General features: G+C 39.7%; 2 protein-coding genes across 2 annotated transcripts in view; one reads left to right on the top strand and one right to left on the bottom strand.

Moving 5' to 3' along the window:
* The window catches only part of adam22 (ADAM metallopeptidase domain 22), a 54,065-nt gene that overhangs the window by 30,966 nt on the left and 4,863 nt on the right, over positions 1-18,236 (top strand). The window contains 25 exon segments of the mRNA XM_034127849.1: positions 5,018-5,084; positions 5,177-5,253; positions 5,875-5,949; positions 6,227-6,298; positions 7,788-7,954; positions 8,051-8,135; positions 8,688-8,778; positions 8,882-8,933; positions 12,105-12,204; positions 12,824-12,895; positions 13,205-13,258; positions 13,260-13,298; positions 14,151-14,231; positions 14,346-14,396; positions 14,601-14,664; positions 14,793-14,898; positions 14,992-15,100; positions 15,102-15,112; positions 15,339-15,507; positions 16,160-16,201; positions 16,203-16,223; positions 16,225-16,273; positions 17,008-17,098; positions 17,481-17,534; positions 17,936-18,127. Of these exon segments, the coding sequence (XP_033983740.1) occupies positions 5,018-5,084; positions 5,177-5,253; positions 5,875-5,949; positions 6,227-6,298; positions 7,788-7,954; positions 8,051-8,135; positions 8,688-8,778; positions 8,882-8,933; positions 12,105-12,204; positions 12,824-12,895; positions 13,205-13,258; positions 13,260-13,298; positions 14,151-14,231; positions 14,346-14,396; positions 14,601-14,664; positions 14,793-14,898; positions 14,992-15,100; positions 15,102-15,112; positions 15,339-15,507; positions 16,160-16,201; positions 16,203-16,223; positions 16,225-16,273; positions 17,008-17,098; positions 17,481-17,534; positions 17,936-18,127 (1,991 nt within the window).
* Positions 384-4,321, bottom strand: cldn12 (claudin 12). The gene is made up of 3 exons (XM_034127513.1): positions 4,181-4,321; positions 2,556-2,812; positions 384-2,455 (listed from the first exon to the last, which is right to left on the bottom strand). Exons 2-3 carry the CDS (start codon positions 2,772-2,774, stop codon positions 1,577-1,579), a joined length of 1,098 nt encoding a protein of 365 aa, XP_033983404.1. The 5' UTR covers positions 2,775-2,812; positions 4,181-4,321; the 3' UTR covers positions 384-1,576.

Here is an 18,236-nt window from a genome sequence, read left to right as displayed (position 1 = left end):
TTCAGTCTGACTGAAATGTTGCTCAGATGGAGAAATGACTTTACATTAACTCTCTCAGTATGAATGAGATTAATTATTGATTGTGAGTATATTTTTATTGCAATTATGCGTATTACGTAATCCTTTATAGCAGTTAGTACGTTTTTTTCTTTTTACCCCAGCAAATAAACAGGCATACATTAATGTTCTTATAAATACAAACGTGTGAGAAACATTTGACCTCAACATTGAAGGATAACATCTTGAACTGTAAAACTCGAAATGTCTCGTAGAAATGTTGATTAGTGCTAATGCAAATCATGGAAAAAAGGTTTATGTAAACTCTATTTAAAATCATCTAAATCACAAGTACTACCACCAATGAACAACACTACACTTCCAGCTTAGTTGGCAAACGTTTTAATCATCAGCGGACATGTTGGGTGCACACAAACAGCGCTCTCGTGCTGTTAACATTACAGTTCAAATGTAATTCCACATTTGTCCATCAAATGTTACTTTGCTAAGACATTTCTTATTGTCATGTTTTTTATTATACATGAGCACTTCGGAAAAGTATGTTACAATAAATGATTAGGTAATATGTTAGAAAAATACTCAAGGCTAAAACAAAGAAAGGTGAACAAAGGCAATGTAAACTGGCACATTATTCACAAAATTAGTGCATAAGAAACTTCAACAGCTGCTCTTCACAGGGAAATGGGACAATATCAACAATTCCTGTTACACAAAAACAAAAGATACAAACAGCTGAGTTAGTTAGTAGTTGTTCCTTCAGGACCACAGGATTTAAAGTTATGTTCAGTAGTGATAACAGACTGTTTTTATACTGTAAGCTTTACATAGGCAAAAGTGACAAGTCATTTCAGTATCAATATAATGTGTCCAACATAAACAAATGTAACAGAAAAATATATTTATGCTGTAAGCTATCGCTTCATTAATGGCAGCCTTAATCAGGGCTTCTTAAATCTAAAAAGACAGTTTGGGAATTTATATTCAACCACAAACTAAATGCTAGTAACTACTAAGTAAGTTGGTCCTTTGGCCACTTAAGCAAGTTAAGAGTAAAAACAGTGGAAGGCTAGTTGGTTGAGGTGTCTTTCTGTATTTTTGGCTGGAAAAACATCAATTTTCTTCCCTTTTCTAGAGTAGTAAGCTGAATCCAGTGTTGCTTGCACTAGTGATTTAGTGATCTCTGTTTGTATGAAATTCCTAGCCTTCATATTAACCCCAGGGTTCTTTTGACTGGGTTTCGTCTTCCACAGCATTATCAGCAAATGACAGACCTGGATGGACTGGCTGTTTCTCAATGTCGAGTGCCGAATGCTGGGCATTTAACATGCATTTAAACAGTCCTTCGGCGCTACTCGATGACGTAGTATACTTGAAATAGTGTCTCTGCAGCAGGTTTACTCGACATTGAGAAACGGCCACTGAGTGTATCACTCTAGGGGCTGCAAATGGCTCCGTATTATTAATTTCCACCCATCATGCTCTATTAGTTTAATCAGTGGTGAACTTCATTGAGTTTCTTAGACAGGAGTCTGACATCATAGCCTCTCTTCTCTTACTGTCACTGTGTCAGCACGGGAATGTCAATCTCTATGGCAGACATCCGTGAGCGGGAGGAGTATCGCTGACCTGCGTAGTTGGATGCGTAGCCCTGAGATGGTGCGTAGCCCTGAGATGGTGCGTAGCTCTGAGATGGTGCGTAGCCCTGAGATGGTGCGTAGCCCTGAGATGGTGCGTAGCCCTGAGATGGTGCGTAACTCTGTGAGGGAGCGTAGCTGTAGGCCTGGTTGCCACCCACCTCTGAGCCATAACCATCAGGAACAGACATCTGAGACATGTACACCTGTGGCGGTACAGGGGCCACCACACTCTGGGCGTAGCCCTGGGAGGTCACATATGGCTGGGAGTCGATCACTGTGGGAGGATAGGCCTGGGGAGGGAAGGGCTGAGGGCCATAAACTGGGGAGGGAGGATATCCGTTGGCAGTGAGAGGCTGGGTGGACAGAGAGGTAGGCATAGAGGGCAGAGGCAACCAGAAGGGTGAAGGCAACTTTTTACACATACAGTACCACATGAACATTAGCAGGGCGGCCAGCATTAGTCCTCCAGAGCAGCCTATAGACACATACACAGCAAAGCCATCGGAAAAAATGTTGTCATATTTGATGTTCATTTCCTTGGTCCGAAAAAGGAACCATACTGAGGGTGCGATGGCAATAGCTCCACCTAAGAACAAAAACGTCCCGGCCACCAGGTGACAGCCTGCATTGTTGACCAGGAATCTGATGGTCTTAATGTCTGGTTCAGGCTTGTCTGAGCAGCAGCAGGTCTTAAACATTCCTGCCATGCACAGCAGCAAGGCCAGAGAGCCAAACATCATGCCCGTAGGAAGACAGAACTGCAGGAGCCGCAGATCCAGCTGGTCCACTTTAGAGTACCACTGGAAAAATTGGGAAGACAAGACATTTGTTAGGGCAATTGAGGACAGAAAAATATAAAAACAAGAAAAACAGAGGAGAGCCCAATTCTCAAAGTAATACCTCTGAATCATAGTAGTAGCATCCAGAATAGCCATCCTGTTTCACACATTTAGCCCACAGCCCATCATACACACTGATATTCTTGGCATTACGATTGAAGGTGACTAGTCTTGTTACACGCCACTGTGGGATTAATGCTGCCACAGCAAGCCCTCCCACACAAACAAAGGCAAGGATGAAGGCAAAAGCGTTGGTGGCGTGGATATCCCGGCACGACATGGTGGTGCTGACAGGAACTGAGGCCACGAGGAGAGTTCCTGTTTGAACAAATAAAGAGAGGATGTCAGAAAGAAGTGGCTGGTCACTGCAGTGGAAATCAACTGGGCCATAATGTGACTAAAGTAAGCCTATTTTCTGGACAAAGAAAAATACATGGTTATAAAAGTTATTCCGAATGGCCCCAATACTATTGAAAAAAGTAAACTGTGCCACATACTGACCTAGCTATGGGCAACCCCCCTGTACTTCTATTCACCACAGTGTAGTTGACCCAATAAATGCTGTCCCCGAGAAACAATGCTCTCATTTCATTAGCAAACAAAGTAAGACTGACTTGGGAGCTGAGCTTGCAGGGCGAGAGTGTCTATACTGCAGTGCATTACATAAACTGTACAGACGGACAATGAGCGACTGAATTAGAAGTGTCTTTCTGTAGCAGCATGCAACACTGACTGACCATGACTGTGTGGAAACTTATATTTAGAAACTATCTTATGCCTTAATATAATACAAACAACTAAATCAGATCACACCCGTCCTTGCCTCTTTCAGTGGTTACCAGTTTGTCACGAAGTTGTCTGAAATGTACTTATTTTATGAATTGTTAGGCCAACACATAGTTAAGTGAAGCCTCAGGCAATGTTTTTCAAGCTATTTTATATTTAGCTTTACAGTCTGCAGCATCCTTTAATGATTATCAAACTGTATCTGTTTTTAAGTTTTTAATGTATCTTTAAATTAAAAAAGCCTATTGTCACATGTTTGTTCTGTTCAGATGTGCTATGTTGTTATTCTATTCTTTATAATTATTATATCAGTTTGTTTTTTTACTGTTTTCACGGAACACGTGAATTACACACTATGTGCTTTTTATAAACAATGCAGTCATCATTACAAAAAGTGGAATCAGCAGTGGTCGATGATGACTGCATCATCATTATGATACACCACCACGTTACAGCTGTGCCTATGACACCTGTTATATTGCATTATAATTTTGTGATTACCGTTACACAATAACTGACTAATACCTGGTGTTTAAGAAGCCATGATCACATGAAGCCTGCCAGATGACGCCTGTCTGAGTAGCTTCAACAGCTAGCTTAGCCACATTTAGGCTGGCTATTTAGCCCGTTGACTGAGGCTAACTGGAAAACACACTTTTATCCTGATCAAAAGCCTCATACGTCAACTGTGTTCATTAAACTGTCAACAACGTTGAATAATGAATAATAAATATGTTTGAATTGGCTGGCTTACCAGCATTTAACCCTGAAGCTAGTTTGTTAAATTAGCTAATTAGCAAGATGGTGGCTAATAAATTAGCTTTACAACAACCTGTTGCGTCTCGAATTCCTCACTGTGAAACTCAGACATGGCTACTACATAAACATAGACCACCATACCTTGTATTTCCAGCAGTGAGGTCGTACTTAGATCGAAGGCAGTCTCATTTCAGCCTGGTCCTCCTCTGACTTTATACAATCAGAACAACCCAGAGTTTTTTTTCACTGAAGTACAGTTGACGAACGTAAACAGGATGTGGGTGTTTCTGCCCTCAGTGTTGTCTCACAGGGGGTTGACGCATGCGCGCAGAGTATTAAATTCACAGGGATCATAAAATAGACATGGAAAATTAGAAGTTCAGACAATAACTAGGAAAGCAAAAATTGCACGCTTGAGGATACATTCATTTTGAAAACAAATTTAACTTAGTAAAACAGATGCCTGAAATGTAAACATTTTTAATGCACAGAGCCACACATTGACAGAGCACAGACAATACAATTGAAGACGTAAAAATGAAAAACATTAAAACTTACTAAGAGAATATTTATGATATAGGTTAGCCACATTACAATAGTCTTTTAAAACACTTATGTGGTTCAGTCTTGTGAGATAGGAAGGGTTGGCCATATTTTATAGGATACATACATTTTTTATGATCCTGAGTGAGTAAATTATCCGTAACTTTTGAGACTTTTGACTTACATATATTCTTTTGACGATTGCCTGTAGGATTTCTGCAGGCTTGATGGATTGACTATGTGCAAGATTTCAATTTGAGAAGTTGCCAGTCCCTCTATACTTTTCTTTTTTATAGCATGATTATAGTAGGTGTGTCTGTCCAAATAATTAACAACCCTGAGTTTGACAGGTGTACTTTATTGTGTGGGCTACAAACTCAGATATTGGCCTGTGAACTGATGAACTTCATTAAACTCAGATTTTCTGTCTTTCAGGGAGATGTCCGCATTCACATGATATATAAATCTGCAGGGCATGAAGGATTTAATGATCTCTTCAATGGTAAGATGATACATTCAGTAATGGAAAGAATTTGATTCATAGTTTCATTAAAAAAATACATTTTCATTTAATTTAATGTTTCTGTTTACTAGGTGATTTTCCAGAGCCGCCTTTTCCCAGCCCCCCATTTCCCGGGTCAAAAGTTGTTCACAGGAGAAAAAAGAGACAGGTACGACTCCTCTGCAGCCATATTTACTGGAAAATTGTCATCATAGCAGATGGGTGCTAATGAGTATATGTTGACGTCACTTTATGGTGTGCATCTGTGAAATGCTCTGAATGCTGTTTGCCCTGATCATCACACTGTTTCCTCGCCGGTATGTTTTATGTAAATTCACAAAGCTAAAACGAGAGCGCTGTTTCCTCATCTCCTCCTACACGACAGCTCTCCACCCTTTCTTCTTTTTCTTCTTCTTTTTCTTGGTCTTCTTCTTCGCTTTTGCCTTCGTCTTCGTCTTCTTCTTCCTCATGAAATATTTACCTTGCAAGTAGAGGCTGCTTGCTCATCTTTTCTCAGACATATGCCTGCAGCTGTTGGTCTCTCAGCTCTCAGAGCTGCTCTCATCTTTATTTGGGTATTTGAAAGACAGACAAACCTGGTTTAGCATTGCAAAGTTCACCTGTTATAAATGACTTTTTTATTTTATTTTCTTGGTGACGCATGAGACAAAAGCTGATCTTTGTGTTTACCGTGTGTGATGTTTTAAAAGTCGTTTGGAGGAAAATGGAGAAACCATGTCTCTCTTTCTGTGTTTATAACTAAAGTAGCAAACTGTGTTTTTCCTCTTAGGCTCCAAGTGTGTCTCACAGTGTAGAAGATGAGACCAAATACGTTGAGTTGATGGTGATCAATGACCATTTAATGGTAAGCAAATATGTTATGGATGTACAATTCTAATTGACTGTAAACTGTGAAATTATTAGTTATAAATAGCTCCAAATACTGCCTTAAATTGTGCATAAAACATCCAAATGCCAAATCCCACTGGGTGTCTGACATTTTTTACAAACAAAAGGTGATATTTGGAGAAAACCGAATCTGCAAACACTGGCTCCTTTTACACATTAAAATGAATTTGTTCCACATTATGAATCCACCATTTCTTCATTTTCTCTTTCCCTCTCTCTGTCTCTCTCTTCAGTACAAGAAGCATCGGCTTTCTGTTGGGCACACGAATAACTATGCTAAGTCAGTGGTCAATATGGCTGACATGGTAAGAATTTTATTGATCTTCTTCCTGAAAGCTTGCCACAAGCACTCCCAGGTATTAGAGCTGAGCGCACATTGCACTGATTTCTCATTTAACCAACCTCACTCCCTACATTCAAAACCTCTCCTGGTCCATAAGATGCTGCGTGTGGCCATTAACCAGCCAGTCATGAGTTTCCAGAGGCCTGAAACAGCAGTGGCATCCCATCAGTACTGAGGCAGATATTTTTACGTTTCATTATTCGTAGCCACATCTGTTTGCTGTGCTGCTGAAATCTGACCTGCCACAGGGTCATGTCTGAAAGCTGATAGGCTCAGGAAAGGTCATGCTTTTTTGTCGTGCCCCTTGAAGAGGATCATATGAAGCTGGCTCTATTTGGGACATATACATTGATTTCCAGGTCAGAGTTTGGTTGCCTTTTATCCCCAGTGTATGATATGATAAATATTACAGCAATTACTTGTAAGACAGAGCTTGTATAAATATACAATGAATGAATCAAAGTAAAATCTTTATAGATTGTATTCAGTAAAACAAGTACTTAGCTTAGTCCTGGAAAAGGAGATGTCACAGTTATGGCCTCTTTCATCCTACTACAGAGGGTCACTGTAGAGTAAACCGTAGTGTAAGAAAGGAGTATCTATAAATGAAAGTGCATGATTGAAATAACTTTTACAAAGCAGCAAAAAGTACGAGATATTTCTCCATTATTTGCAGACTAGCTGGTTAAGGTTGTTTCTAGCTCCAGTTTTTTATGTATTAACTCAACTTTTGATTCACAGAGCTGAGCATCCGGTTGACTGATATATAAATAGTGGTGATCTTTGGAAAAACCCCAGAAAATTGTTTAACAATAATTACCTGAATCTATTTCCTTGCTTTATTCGTAAACTACAAGATAATGCAAGATTTCTGGACATAAGGCCAATCAGCAAAATGGCTTCAACACTGGGTTTTCTTTTTAAAGATCACTGGTTATTTCTTTTCTCACCTGTATTGAAGCAGAGTATACTATATGGCGAGGATGACACTAAATATGCACATACTGAAGTGGAGCTGCTAGGTGAAGTTCTTTCTGCTGGATTGTGATATAACCACGCAAACATCATATATTTCTGATACTTCCTCTGCTCTGTCAGCTCTGTTTTGAGGCGTTCAGCTTAAACAAAGAGGCTTTGCTCTTGTCCTCTTCTCTTCTAGTGTTTGTCTGGCCCCAGTACCCCAATAGATTCCCATCTTATGAGAGCAAACATTATTATTTGCCGGTCCTTCAGACTGTGCCCCGTATTGACTGCGTCTAGCTGCCTGTAGTGTGCTGCTGTCTGGTGGCAGGATCAGACTGATCTCACTGACTGGCTGTAACAACAGACAGCTGGAGATGTTGATGAACATGAAGTCAGTTTTAATATCAATCAGTCATTTCTGTCTTTGCACTTTCAGTTTATAACGATAACTGTCACTGACATTAAATGTCATACTTTTAATTCCCCAGATTTTCAAGGAACAGCTCAATACCCGGATTGTGCTGGTTGCCATGGAAACGTGGTCAGCTGACAATAAATTCAACATCGACGACAACTCGACGGTGACGCTGAAGGAGTTTATGAAGTATCGAAAAGACTTCATCAAGGAGAAATGCGACTCTGTTCACCTCTTCTCGTAAGTCGAAACATCTTAGAAATATGTTCTGGTGCCCTCGGGATATTTTCTTAAATGGATATTTTTATTAAACACATAACTCTCTTTTCTCATCAGAGGGAATCGTTTCCATAGCAACTGGGGGGGAGCTTCCTACATGGGAGGCGTTTGCTCCCTCACTAAAGGAGGGGGGGTCAATGAGGTGAGTCTCAAATGACCAGGAACAGATTTCCAAAATCTCTTAATTCAATTAACTTTTGATTAGATAGAGGATTTAAACCATCATCTTTTCACTGAACACCTCCAGCATGCCCTCTCTTCTTTTCTACAGTAAATGTGAATGCTGTACATTTATTTCTGTTATGTACGGCAGTTTTATTTTACGTGAGGGGAATTTGTCGGCTAGCTCTTTTTGCTGTTAAAAGGAATGATCCTTCTTACTAATTATTCTCATTTTCATTAAAAAACATTTACATTTTTACAGTGGGGTTTTATTTTTGGAGCATCTCTGGATATCTTTGTTGCACACAATATTTTGTTTTAAATACATTTTTGAAACATGCTTAGCCTATAACTAATATTGTTTCTCCTATGATTTTAAATGTGCAGTCCGCCATATTGTGATTGCTATAACATTTTGAATAGTTGTTCGGACCTTTCTTATCACTCTTTTTTTTCAGACTAACCTGATATTCTGTTTATGTTCTGCCTCGCTCTCTGTCTGTCTCTCTTTCTGTCTGCCTCTCTTCATCAGTATGGGAAAGCAGATGAGATGGCCATAACCCTCGCCCAGTCTCTTGGACAGAACATCGGCATCTTCTCTGACAAGAAGAGGATCCTCAATGGTACGAAGTTAATCTTAATGAGTCTTTTAATTATTACTTTTCCAGCACGCATCCTTTTTTTCCAAGATTCCTTTCTAAGCAATACAAATATGTCTTATTCTAGGAGAGTGCAAGTGTGAGGATCGTTGGACGGGCTGTATCATGGATGATGTTGGGTAAGTTACTTTTACAGAACATTTGTGGTTTTAAAGTCATGACTTTAAAACCACAACAGAGAAAGAGTTTGTGTTTGCCCAACAAACGATTTGACGGAAAAGCAACTGGCATACAGTTCGTCCATTTAGATTGGCTTTAGATACATTTTGTTTAGATACAATGCACTTTGGTTTAATGCTAACATCACACTTAACAAAAAAAATGATTTCACATGTATTTACTAAATTCATTTATTTTTTAAATGGATGGCTATTGTCACCAAAGTGTCACATGACATTTGTCCTAAAGGTTTGTAAATAATGTGCGGTCAAAACTCAAATTAATTGTGGACATTTTTTGTTTCCAATTTCAATTTGAATTGCATTTCATTTATCTTGTTATAGTTGAAAGGGATTATGTAAACCAATTAGATTTATTGTATCACAGTTAGCGTAAAGCCACTCTGCAAAAAAGTATATAGAAAATAACATAGACGTCTTAATCTTCATCAAAATATAACATTTCTGGCAGGGTGAACATGCTGATATCAATATTTCCATCCCCTAAAGTGTTATTGTAGTTTGATATTCCACCACTAGGTGTCAGCCTATGTGTATCACCCTTATGACTTGTTTATATAACTTCATGGGGCTTCTTTCAGCAGTAATGTGTTATGTAATCTGTTGCTTGCTAGGATTAGAAATCAGATGATAAATCAGTGTATTTCTTTATTGCATTAATCATGAGTTTGTGTACATCTGTGGTGTTTATACTGACATGTTGCTGTGAGCATTCGGATGTGTGTGTGTGTGTCTGTAAAAGCCTAAGCGTTGTGTGTATGTGTATATATACCCCTCTTCTTAAATACTTCTCGCGTTCCCCCTCTATCCCGAATGGGACAGCAGGTGAGCAGAAGCTTGGCTAAAACGTTGCCTGTGCTGTGCCTTGGAGGGGTTGTCCGTCATCACAACCTTTCCCATCTCATCCAACAGCGCTGCAGCCGCTGTGGCCCCAGCTTCTCTTTCTTTATTCAAATTACATGAACAAATACAGTCTGATGTCCTTTGATTATACTCTGACTGTATTTTTCATATTAATTTTGTACAATTTTACATGTAATTTATGTGTATTCTGCCAAGATTATTTTCTATTAATTATTAAGAGGCACTTCCTCCCTCCTGCCCTTTGAAAGTCAGGACTTCTCATCAGTTCCTTTTGTCCATGTCTAACCGATTGATACAGTCTGCAATGTCATTCTCATCTTAGGCCAATATTTTACTACCTCATTTCCCTGAAACGACAATGCACTCCCCTAACACTCCCTGTCCATGTTCTGCTAGATTGGGTTGCAATAATAAACCTGCTGTAATGTCTTGACAGAGGACAGGTGGCTCTGAGCTCCTATCAGCCAAACACCTGTGAGTGGACCTGGCCCAGATAATCTAAGTCAATGGTATTTCAGACGCTTGTATTCAATGACCTCAGTCATGTCCATTGACGGACCTTTCTTTTATATCCCTCAGCACCTGCATGTCTGATCAACTTAACCTATTACTACTACTAACTGTTCTCCACATTTCTCACAGGGTTTAGTGTGTGTGTGTGTGTGTGTGTGGTGTGTGTGTGTGTGTGTGTGTGTGTGTGTGTGTGTGTGTGTGTGTGTGTGTGTGTGTGTGTGTGTGTGTGTGTGTGTGTGTGTGTGTGTGTGTGTGTGTGTGTGTGTGTGTGTGTGTGTGTGTGTGTGTGTGCTGTAGTGTGTGTGGTGTAGTGTGTGTGTGTCGACATGCATAACGGTCAAGTGAGGATTTAAAATTGTTTTCTATATATTGTTTTTTTTACTTTCTCTTATCTTCTTGTGACAAAATTGATTTTGCCATGAAAAAAATAAGGAATTATTGAGGAAGTCACTTAGAAGAAGGATAGAGGATGTTAGTGAATCCATTTCTGGATATGTGCAAATAATACAATAGTAACTGTGTGTTTTAATCTCCTATATCCTTATTTATTCATATCTTCATACTCCTATAAGGTGTGAAATGAAAAATATGAATAATAATATTAGTCCACAAGCTAACGTTTGTATTTCTCCTGGTGTATCATTGATCAGTGAATCATTCCAGCATGTTCTTCATTTCACTCATTATTACTGTTAAAGCGGATCAACACTACAAGGTTTTGACCAGAAAACGCACTAAAGCAAATTTCTAAATCAAAGATATAAATCTCTGTTATAGTTGGGACAACTTAAAACCATATCAGTTGATTTAATCAACCTGCAATATTGTAGTGTGCTTCATCTGTCATCAAGTTGTCATTACTGGTTTTTAATACAACCATAATCACTGCCGGTGGCTTCATTTAGCCCCATCTCAGATCAAACAATGACGACCTCTCTCTGAGTCTGTCTGTTATTGCATTGTCTCCTGATGAGCCACACTACCAGAAGCTCTCTAGTTAAACATGTGTCAGCAGCGTAAGGAGCTTTAAGTGACCAATGGCGCAGCAGAAGATGACATTTAAGTGCTGCTCAGGTTTGAGTCGATGAATGCAGGGCATCTGATTGGAATAGATTTACTTCAGATGTTGATTGTGCTTCAAGTGAGTGTATCATCCAACAGGATATTATATTTTTACTCAAAGTGAATAGAAGCAATCACTCAGAGCATTTCAGAGTTAAGAGCTTGATTTCTCAGAAGACTAGTGAGAATCTGTTGAATACTGATGTGATCATTTCAGTGTCACATGATAATGCAATAACTGATTTTGTGAATCATCGACCACATTCATCATGCAGGACAAGTTCATAAATGCAACTTAGACCTTATTCACATCCTACATATATCTCCATATGAACTTCACAATCTTAGCTCTACTGTATAACTACCTCCATGTTGTAGTAAGGATCTTCTCTGAACTGTGAGTATGGTCAACACGGGTAAATCCTGAAATATTCATGGTACAGTGTAAGAAACACAAACTTTATTACATATTGACAAACTGCTATGGCACTGTCTGTTGCACTGAAATTAAATGTGCGGTATTAAATGTCAAAACAATATATTTTCTAAGTGTTTTGTCCTGTAATTTGTTTGTGGGGAACAAGCCCCCCTCTCTCTCTCGGTGTTATGTAAAGATGCAGTCTGTAGTGTTTCCACGGTAACTGCATAATGTGCTGCGGTTGTGTTGAACAGATTCTACCTGCCCAAGAGGTTCTCCGACTGCAACGTAGAGGAGTACTATAACTTTCTGAACAGCGGTGGAGGAGCCTGCCTGTTCAACAAACCTCTGAAGGTATGTCACACTCACACATTCACTCATAAACATGTGTCTTCTTAGCAGTGTTGGAATGTAACTAAGTACTGTAATTAAGTATCATTTTAAGTTTTACTTACTAAGTATTTCCATTTAATGCTACTTTACATCCACTACGCCTCAGAGGAACATTTTATTTTTTTTACTGCAGATGTATTTGCTAACTTTAGTTGCACCATGAAGATTCAGATTATTAATACAAAACATAATAAACAAATAATGTATTATGTTATTATACATTCATCTCATCAACTTGTGTAGATCCCTTGGTGAAATTCACAAACTACACATCAGTATGTTGAGAGCAACGAACTCCCCTTTATTCAGCTGCAACATTTAAGTGATGAACACATACTGCATAATTTGTATCTAATAATAATACAAAAATATATTCTATATCTGAAATAGGTAAATGCAGAATGACTCTTTTACCTTTGGGACTATACTGTTGGGTTGTGCTAGTGCTTTTGTACTTTAGTAAGTTTGACTGCTGGATATAACTTGTAAAAGAGTACTTCTGCACCAAGTAAAATATCTGAGTACTATGTGCACCTCTGCTTCTTATCATTTTAAATACAAATGATACTTTCCCCCTCAGCTACTGGACCCTCCTATTTGTGGAAATGGCTTTGTGGAGCCGGGAGAGGAGTGTGACTGTGGCAGCCCGGCGGTAAGTTAAATCACTGAAGACTCTCTCATGCTAATAAAGAGATGTAGTACCCTAAAGGGATAACTTGATAATCATCATAATTGACAGTAGTGGGCTTATTAACCAACAACAAAACCTGCTGTGTCACACTAATAAGAGGTCATTTAAAGCAATGAAATAAAGTCATATGCATGCACACAGTGATAATACCAGAGTATGTCCAGAGAGATGTCTGTTTAAATGATTTAGAGGTCATTATGTGTTACATGAATAACTCAAATCTAATGACGACAACTAAGATCAGTTTCTGCTTGTGTGCTTGTCTTTTAGGAGTGTGCCATAGAGGGGGAGGCCTGCTGTGACAAGTGCACCCTGACCCAAGGCCTCCAAGTGCAGCAACGGACTCTGCTGCAACAGCTGCCAGGTACAGTACAGGCAGGGTTGGGAGGGTTACTTTGTAAATGTAATCAGTTACTGATTACTGAATACATGGCTCTGAAAGTAATCCGAATACAGTTACAGTTGGCAGTGACTTTTGTTCCTCCATGTTTCGTGTTATTGTTTCACTGAGAGGACCCGCGCATTTTTTTTCAAAACGCTCCCTTTTTTGGTCCATCTGCGGCGGTAATAGGTTTTGTGCGCTGTGATGATTCGGCTGTACCTTTAGTAATGAATATTAAATGTTGTGAGGAAATCTTTCCACCAATAATTCCAATAAGTAATCCAAAATGTATTCACTTCAGGTTTACTAAAGTAACTGTAATCAGATTACTAGTTTTTCAAATGTAACGCGAGCTGAATACAGTTACTTGATTTTTGTATTCTGATTACGTAACGCCGTTACATGTATTCCGTTCCAACCCAACCCTGAGTACAGGACACACCTTCACTCTCTACTGGATTGTATTTGGTTAAACAGAGAAAACTATTCATACCACCCCTAAGGATTATGCCTTTTATGTCTTTAAATCCAATTCCACTTGGATTTACTTTCATTTTGAACATCTCTGTTTTAAACATGGCTAACAAAGAACACATCCTTACAGTTACAGTAGAGATGGTAAAATATGTTGAGTCTAGGCTGTCTGCTAAATGATATGTGCTAATGGTTACACAGCATTGTCAAAGTTGGACTAATGGTACTTTGGGATGTCAAGAGGAAAGAGAAAGTTGGTGCAGATGGTTGACATTTCCTGATTGAGCTCCTGTTCCTCTGACACAAAGCCCAATTACGAACACTCACATTCTGTTTGACCTTCATTGTGTGCTGCTGCAGATGGAGTTCGCGGGAGTCGTGTGCAGAGATGCAGTGAACGACTGTGACATCTCAGAACACTGCACAGGCAACTCCAGCCAGGTGAGCCTCCCTCGCAGAGTTTCCTGCAGCTGCAGCTATAAACCTCATCTTCAGAAAATCACAGGATGTGCAAGACTCTTACAGTAAATCACATTGTTCTTTGCTCTCTTCCAGTGTCCAGCTAATGTGCACAAGATGGATGGCTACACGTGTGAAAAGGACCAGGTGAGATATTCAGATACCTTACTTTTAAGAAGTCTTTACTTCTGCACAGGTGATTTTGTTGCTGTATCTATATAGCTTGAGGATACAGCTAAAAAAAAAGAAGAGAAAAATCCCATAATCTTGAAGTATTGATTGTTATAGTATGGGTAAATTCACTAAATGTAAACTGTGACTCAAGGTTTGAAACTATATTTCTCTCTCCAGGGTCGCTGCTTCAATGGAAGATGCAAAACCAAAGACAGACAGTGCAAGTACATCTGGGGAGAGAGTAAGTGTGATATTCCTTTGTGCACATTTATTTGGTATTGACAAATCTGCAAAGACCATGTGCATCTCTGGTTGAGATGAACTCCTAAATCTGTTGATGTTAATGCTCACTGTGTGTGTCTCCCCCAGAGGCAACAGCGGCCGATAAGTTCTGTTACGAGAAGCTGAACATCGAGGGGACAGAGAAGGGAAACTGTGGGAAGGACAAGGACACCTGGATCCAGTGTAACAAACAGTGAGCGAGACCTTCTGTGACTGAACCCTGTGCACTTCTGTTAACGTCCTATTTTTGCTCTCCATAATGTTTGGTTGCATCTTTGTGTTTCAGGGATGTTCATTGTGGGTATCTGCTGTGCTCCAACATCTCCCCCTCCCCGCGACTTGGAGAGATGCAGGGAGGACTCACCTCCTTCTCAGTGGCCCGGCACAGTGCTTCTCTTGAACTGCAGGTACACGTCATTGAAATACATCCTGAAATATACAAAGTCAGTATCTTTTTCTCTGGAGTAGTTTGGTTCCCTCGTTCTGTATTTCTAGCTGTTAAAACGAGAAGGCACCGCTGAAAGGCAACTTTTACTAGTCAACTCATTTTAAGATTGGAAGGAGATATTTTACTTTGCTGTGAGTGTTTTATCACGTTAAATGCTTTGTGAGTGACTCATGTTTGTTGTTCAGCGGGGCTCACGTGGTGATCGACGGAGACACTGACCTAGGATACGTCGAGGACGGGACGGCCTGTGGGACCGACCGCATCTGCTTCAATCACAAATGTATCCAGATCCAACAGTTCAACTTCAGCACCTGTCCCGGGTCCACTGACAAGATGGTCTGCTCCGGACACGGGGTAAACACACAAATACACACATACACGAGGGGAACAAACATATCATAACAAACAACTGTGCGACCATTTCAGCCACTCAGCTCAGCCCCAGAGTGTTGTGTGTAAGTCGGATATGTAGTTTTTTTATTTAGCGTAAAGAAGCTCCAAATAGTTAATACGGTTATTTAGGTCAGTGTTAAGAATGCAATCGGATCAATTCAACAACAGGTTCTGACATAAAGTTGAGAAACAACCTTTATATAATGTAATGTCTTATTTGCTTGAATGAGCTTGCTAACAATAATGTTACTTAATAAATATACAGGTTACACATTTCAAAACATCAGCATTACTCCCTGAAACCATAAACTACACTCGGCCTTTTGAATACCATATCAACACATTATGTTATATATGGGCAGGATGTGGGGCGACATTTTTAATTGCACACTTATTTTGGTGTCACAGCACCTTTCTCTGATCAGGTGTATCCTTTTGTTCATGAATATTTTTGCATTATAAGCATACACACTTTGTTAATAATTATTTTATCAAAACATGCCACACAACAGTCTTTCCAAAACATATATCGTGCTAATCCCTGCTATTTAGCACAACATGTACTGTGGGAGTTCAGAATGCAGGTTTTTGAATACTCTCTTTGTTACTGTAGGTGTGCAGCAGTGAGCTGAAGTGTGTGTGTAACCTGGGCTGGGGCGGGGGAGGACTGTAACTCCCACGTCTCCTCTCAGCTATCCCGTGGCTTCAGAGGCCGCCTCAGATTCCGGTGAGAGATGTTAACCCTCTACACTATTCGATGCCTCTCTCCTAACCTGTTTTCAGCTCACATTATCTGCACCTTTCTTTCATTCTTCTCTACTTTTCTACACATCTAAACTCTTTCTAGCCACCTTTCACTCACTTAAAATCCCATTCACAAATATTAATTTGAAGCTTTTCTTTCTTTTTGTTGTTTTAGCCTCTGTGCTGGGTTTCATGTCTGCTCATTAAAACCAGCTGCATTTGTATTCACTGAACCATGCATGTCATTCTTTTTTTTTGTCATTCTTTTCACACTCATTCTTTGTCGACAGGCTGATGTCTTTGACGGAGTGACTTGAGGTCAGATTTGAGTTCCTTTTCATTGTATTTGTCCTGTCTTTGATGTCATTTCCTGGTCCTCTTCCTCTCTCACCCCACCTTCAGCTTCACCTTCGTCCACTAATTCTAACCTTCATTCAGTTAAAAACAAGCAGTTTGTAATGTTGTCCTGAATGGGAACCTACTGTACTGTAGGTTCCCCTCAGAGTAGTGCTAAAGTCTGACAGCAGTTTGGTTGTTCTCGGTTTGTCCCCCCTGTTCTCCTTTGACACTTCTCCTGCTAAGTGTACTGTGTTTTTGTGTTCTGCTGCAGTGGTTTGTGGTTAATGTATCCCCTTGTGTCCCACACTATTCAGGAAACAAACACATCCAATTAACACACCCTCCTCCTCCCCACTGTCCTCTCTCCCTCTGTCTTAGGTTACACCAGTGCCAACATCATCATCGGGGCCATCGCAGGCTCCATCCTCTTCCTCGCCCTCATCCTGGCTGCTACAGCCTGGGGTTACAAGTGAGTCCCCCAGCCTGCACTAGTGATGCTTTATGGATCCCAAACTGTTGATCAGGACCCCAAATAGGCATCACAGGGAGAATTCTAGGTTATAACTTGTTATATCATTAACAAGAAAGGAAGGAGAAAAAGCATAATTCTGCTACACAAGATTATGTTTGCTATATTTTTATTTATTTTTGACTTATGGAATAAACTTAAACCTTAAGGGCTTCCAATAATCATTAAACAAAGCTAGCAACAATTGACAATGGAAATGGCTTTGTATTGGGGGTCCTGAGTCAATAAGACTGGGAGAAGCTGCTATATAATATGCAATTTAACCATTTAACCAAATATATTCTATTGTTTTTTGACTGAGAATCATCCCTACTCCTCACAGGAGCTACAAGCAGAGACGCTATGAAGAATCTGAAGTTCACCGAAGATTCTGCCGGTTTGCTTAATTTTAACTTTTTTTTTTAAATGTGCTGCATTTGAGTTTAATATACATGACGATTACAAGTTTTGAGAGCAAGTGTCCTGCAAATAATGTATTTTCTATACACAAAAAAAGCTAATGTTGTTTTTGTTTCCAACAGTGGTTTACATTTGTTGTCTTATGGTTAACACAATTAAATGTATATTCATTATACTAATCCAGTTGTGGCACATACTACTAGAAACATTTATTATATGGCAAGTTGGAGGATTTAAAAAAATACAGCTCAAAGCAAGAACAAACAATTATTTTATTTGTCTTTGTTGATCATCACAGATTTATAAAAAATAACTACAGTATGAAGGGGTGATTACTTCTGGGATTTCATATCTAAAAGCATTCTTCTGTATTTCCAGGCAAATGCCCCCAGGTGACTATGTAACAAAGCCTGGGGATGCAGACTCATTTTACAGTGACATGCCTCCGGGGGTCAGCACTAACTCCGGCTGCAGCTCCAAGAAGAGGTCAGCCTGCCGTCAGATTTGCTCCCTGTCCTTCACTCCCTCCATCCCATCCATTTCTCAGAACATCTCAGTGTTTGGCTTCAGGTGTGCCATCTCATCATCACTCATTCATTTGCTGGCAATGTGTGTGTGTGTGTTGGGACACTGGTTTGTTTATATCATGCTTTGTTACTATCATGGCTTTCATACTGTG

The sequence above is a fragment of the Trematomus bernacchii genome, unplaced genomic scaffold (assembly GCF_902827165.1).
Source record: "Trematomus bernacchii unplaced genomic scaffold, fTreBer1.1, whole genome shotgun sequence".
Taxonomy (NCBI): domain Eukaryota; kingdom Metazoa; phylum Chordata; class Actinopteri; order Perciformes; family Nototheniidae; genus Trematomus; species Trematomus bernacchii.
The sequence above is the reverse complement of the archived record's forward strand: the minus strand, read 5'-3'. Positions and strand labels throughout refer to the sequence as shown.

Excerpts from the sequence above, each read along its gene's own strand:
- cldn12 (XM_034127513.1), bottom strand. The coding sequence starts at position 2,774 with ATGTCGTGCCGGGATATCCACGCCACCAACGCTTTTGCCTTCATCCTT. Across the intron at positions 2,456-2,555 it reads GCTACTACTATGATTCAGAG|TGGTACTCTAAAGTGGACCA; the intron begins GTATTACTTTGA and ends CAATTTTTCCAG.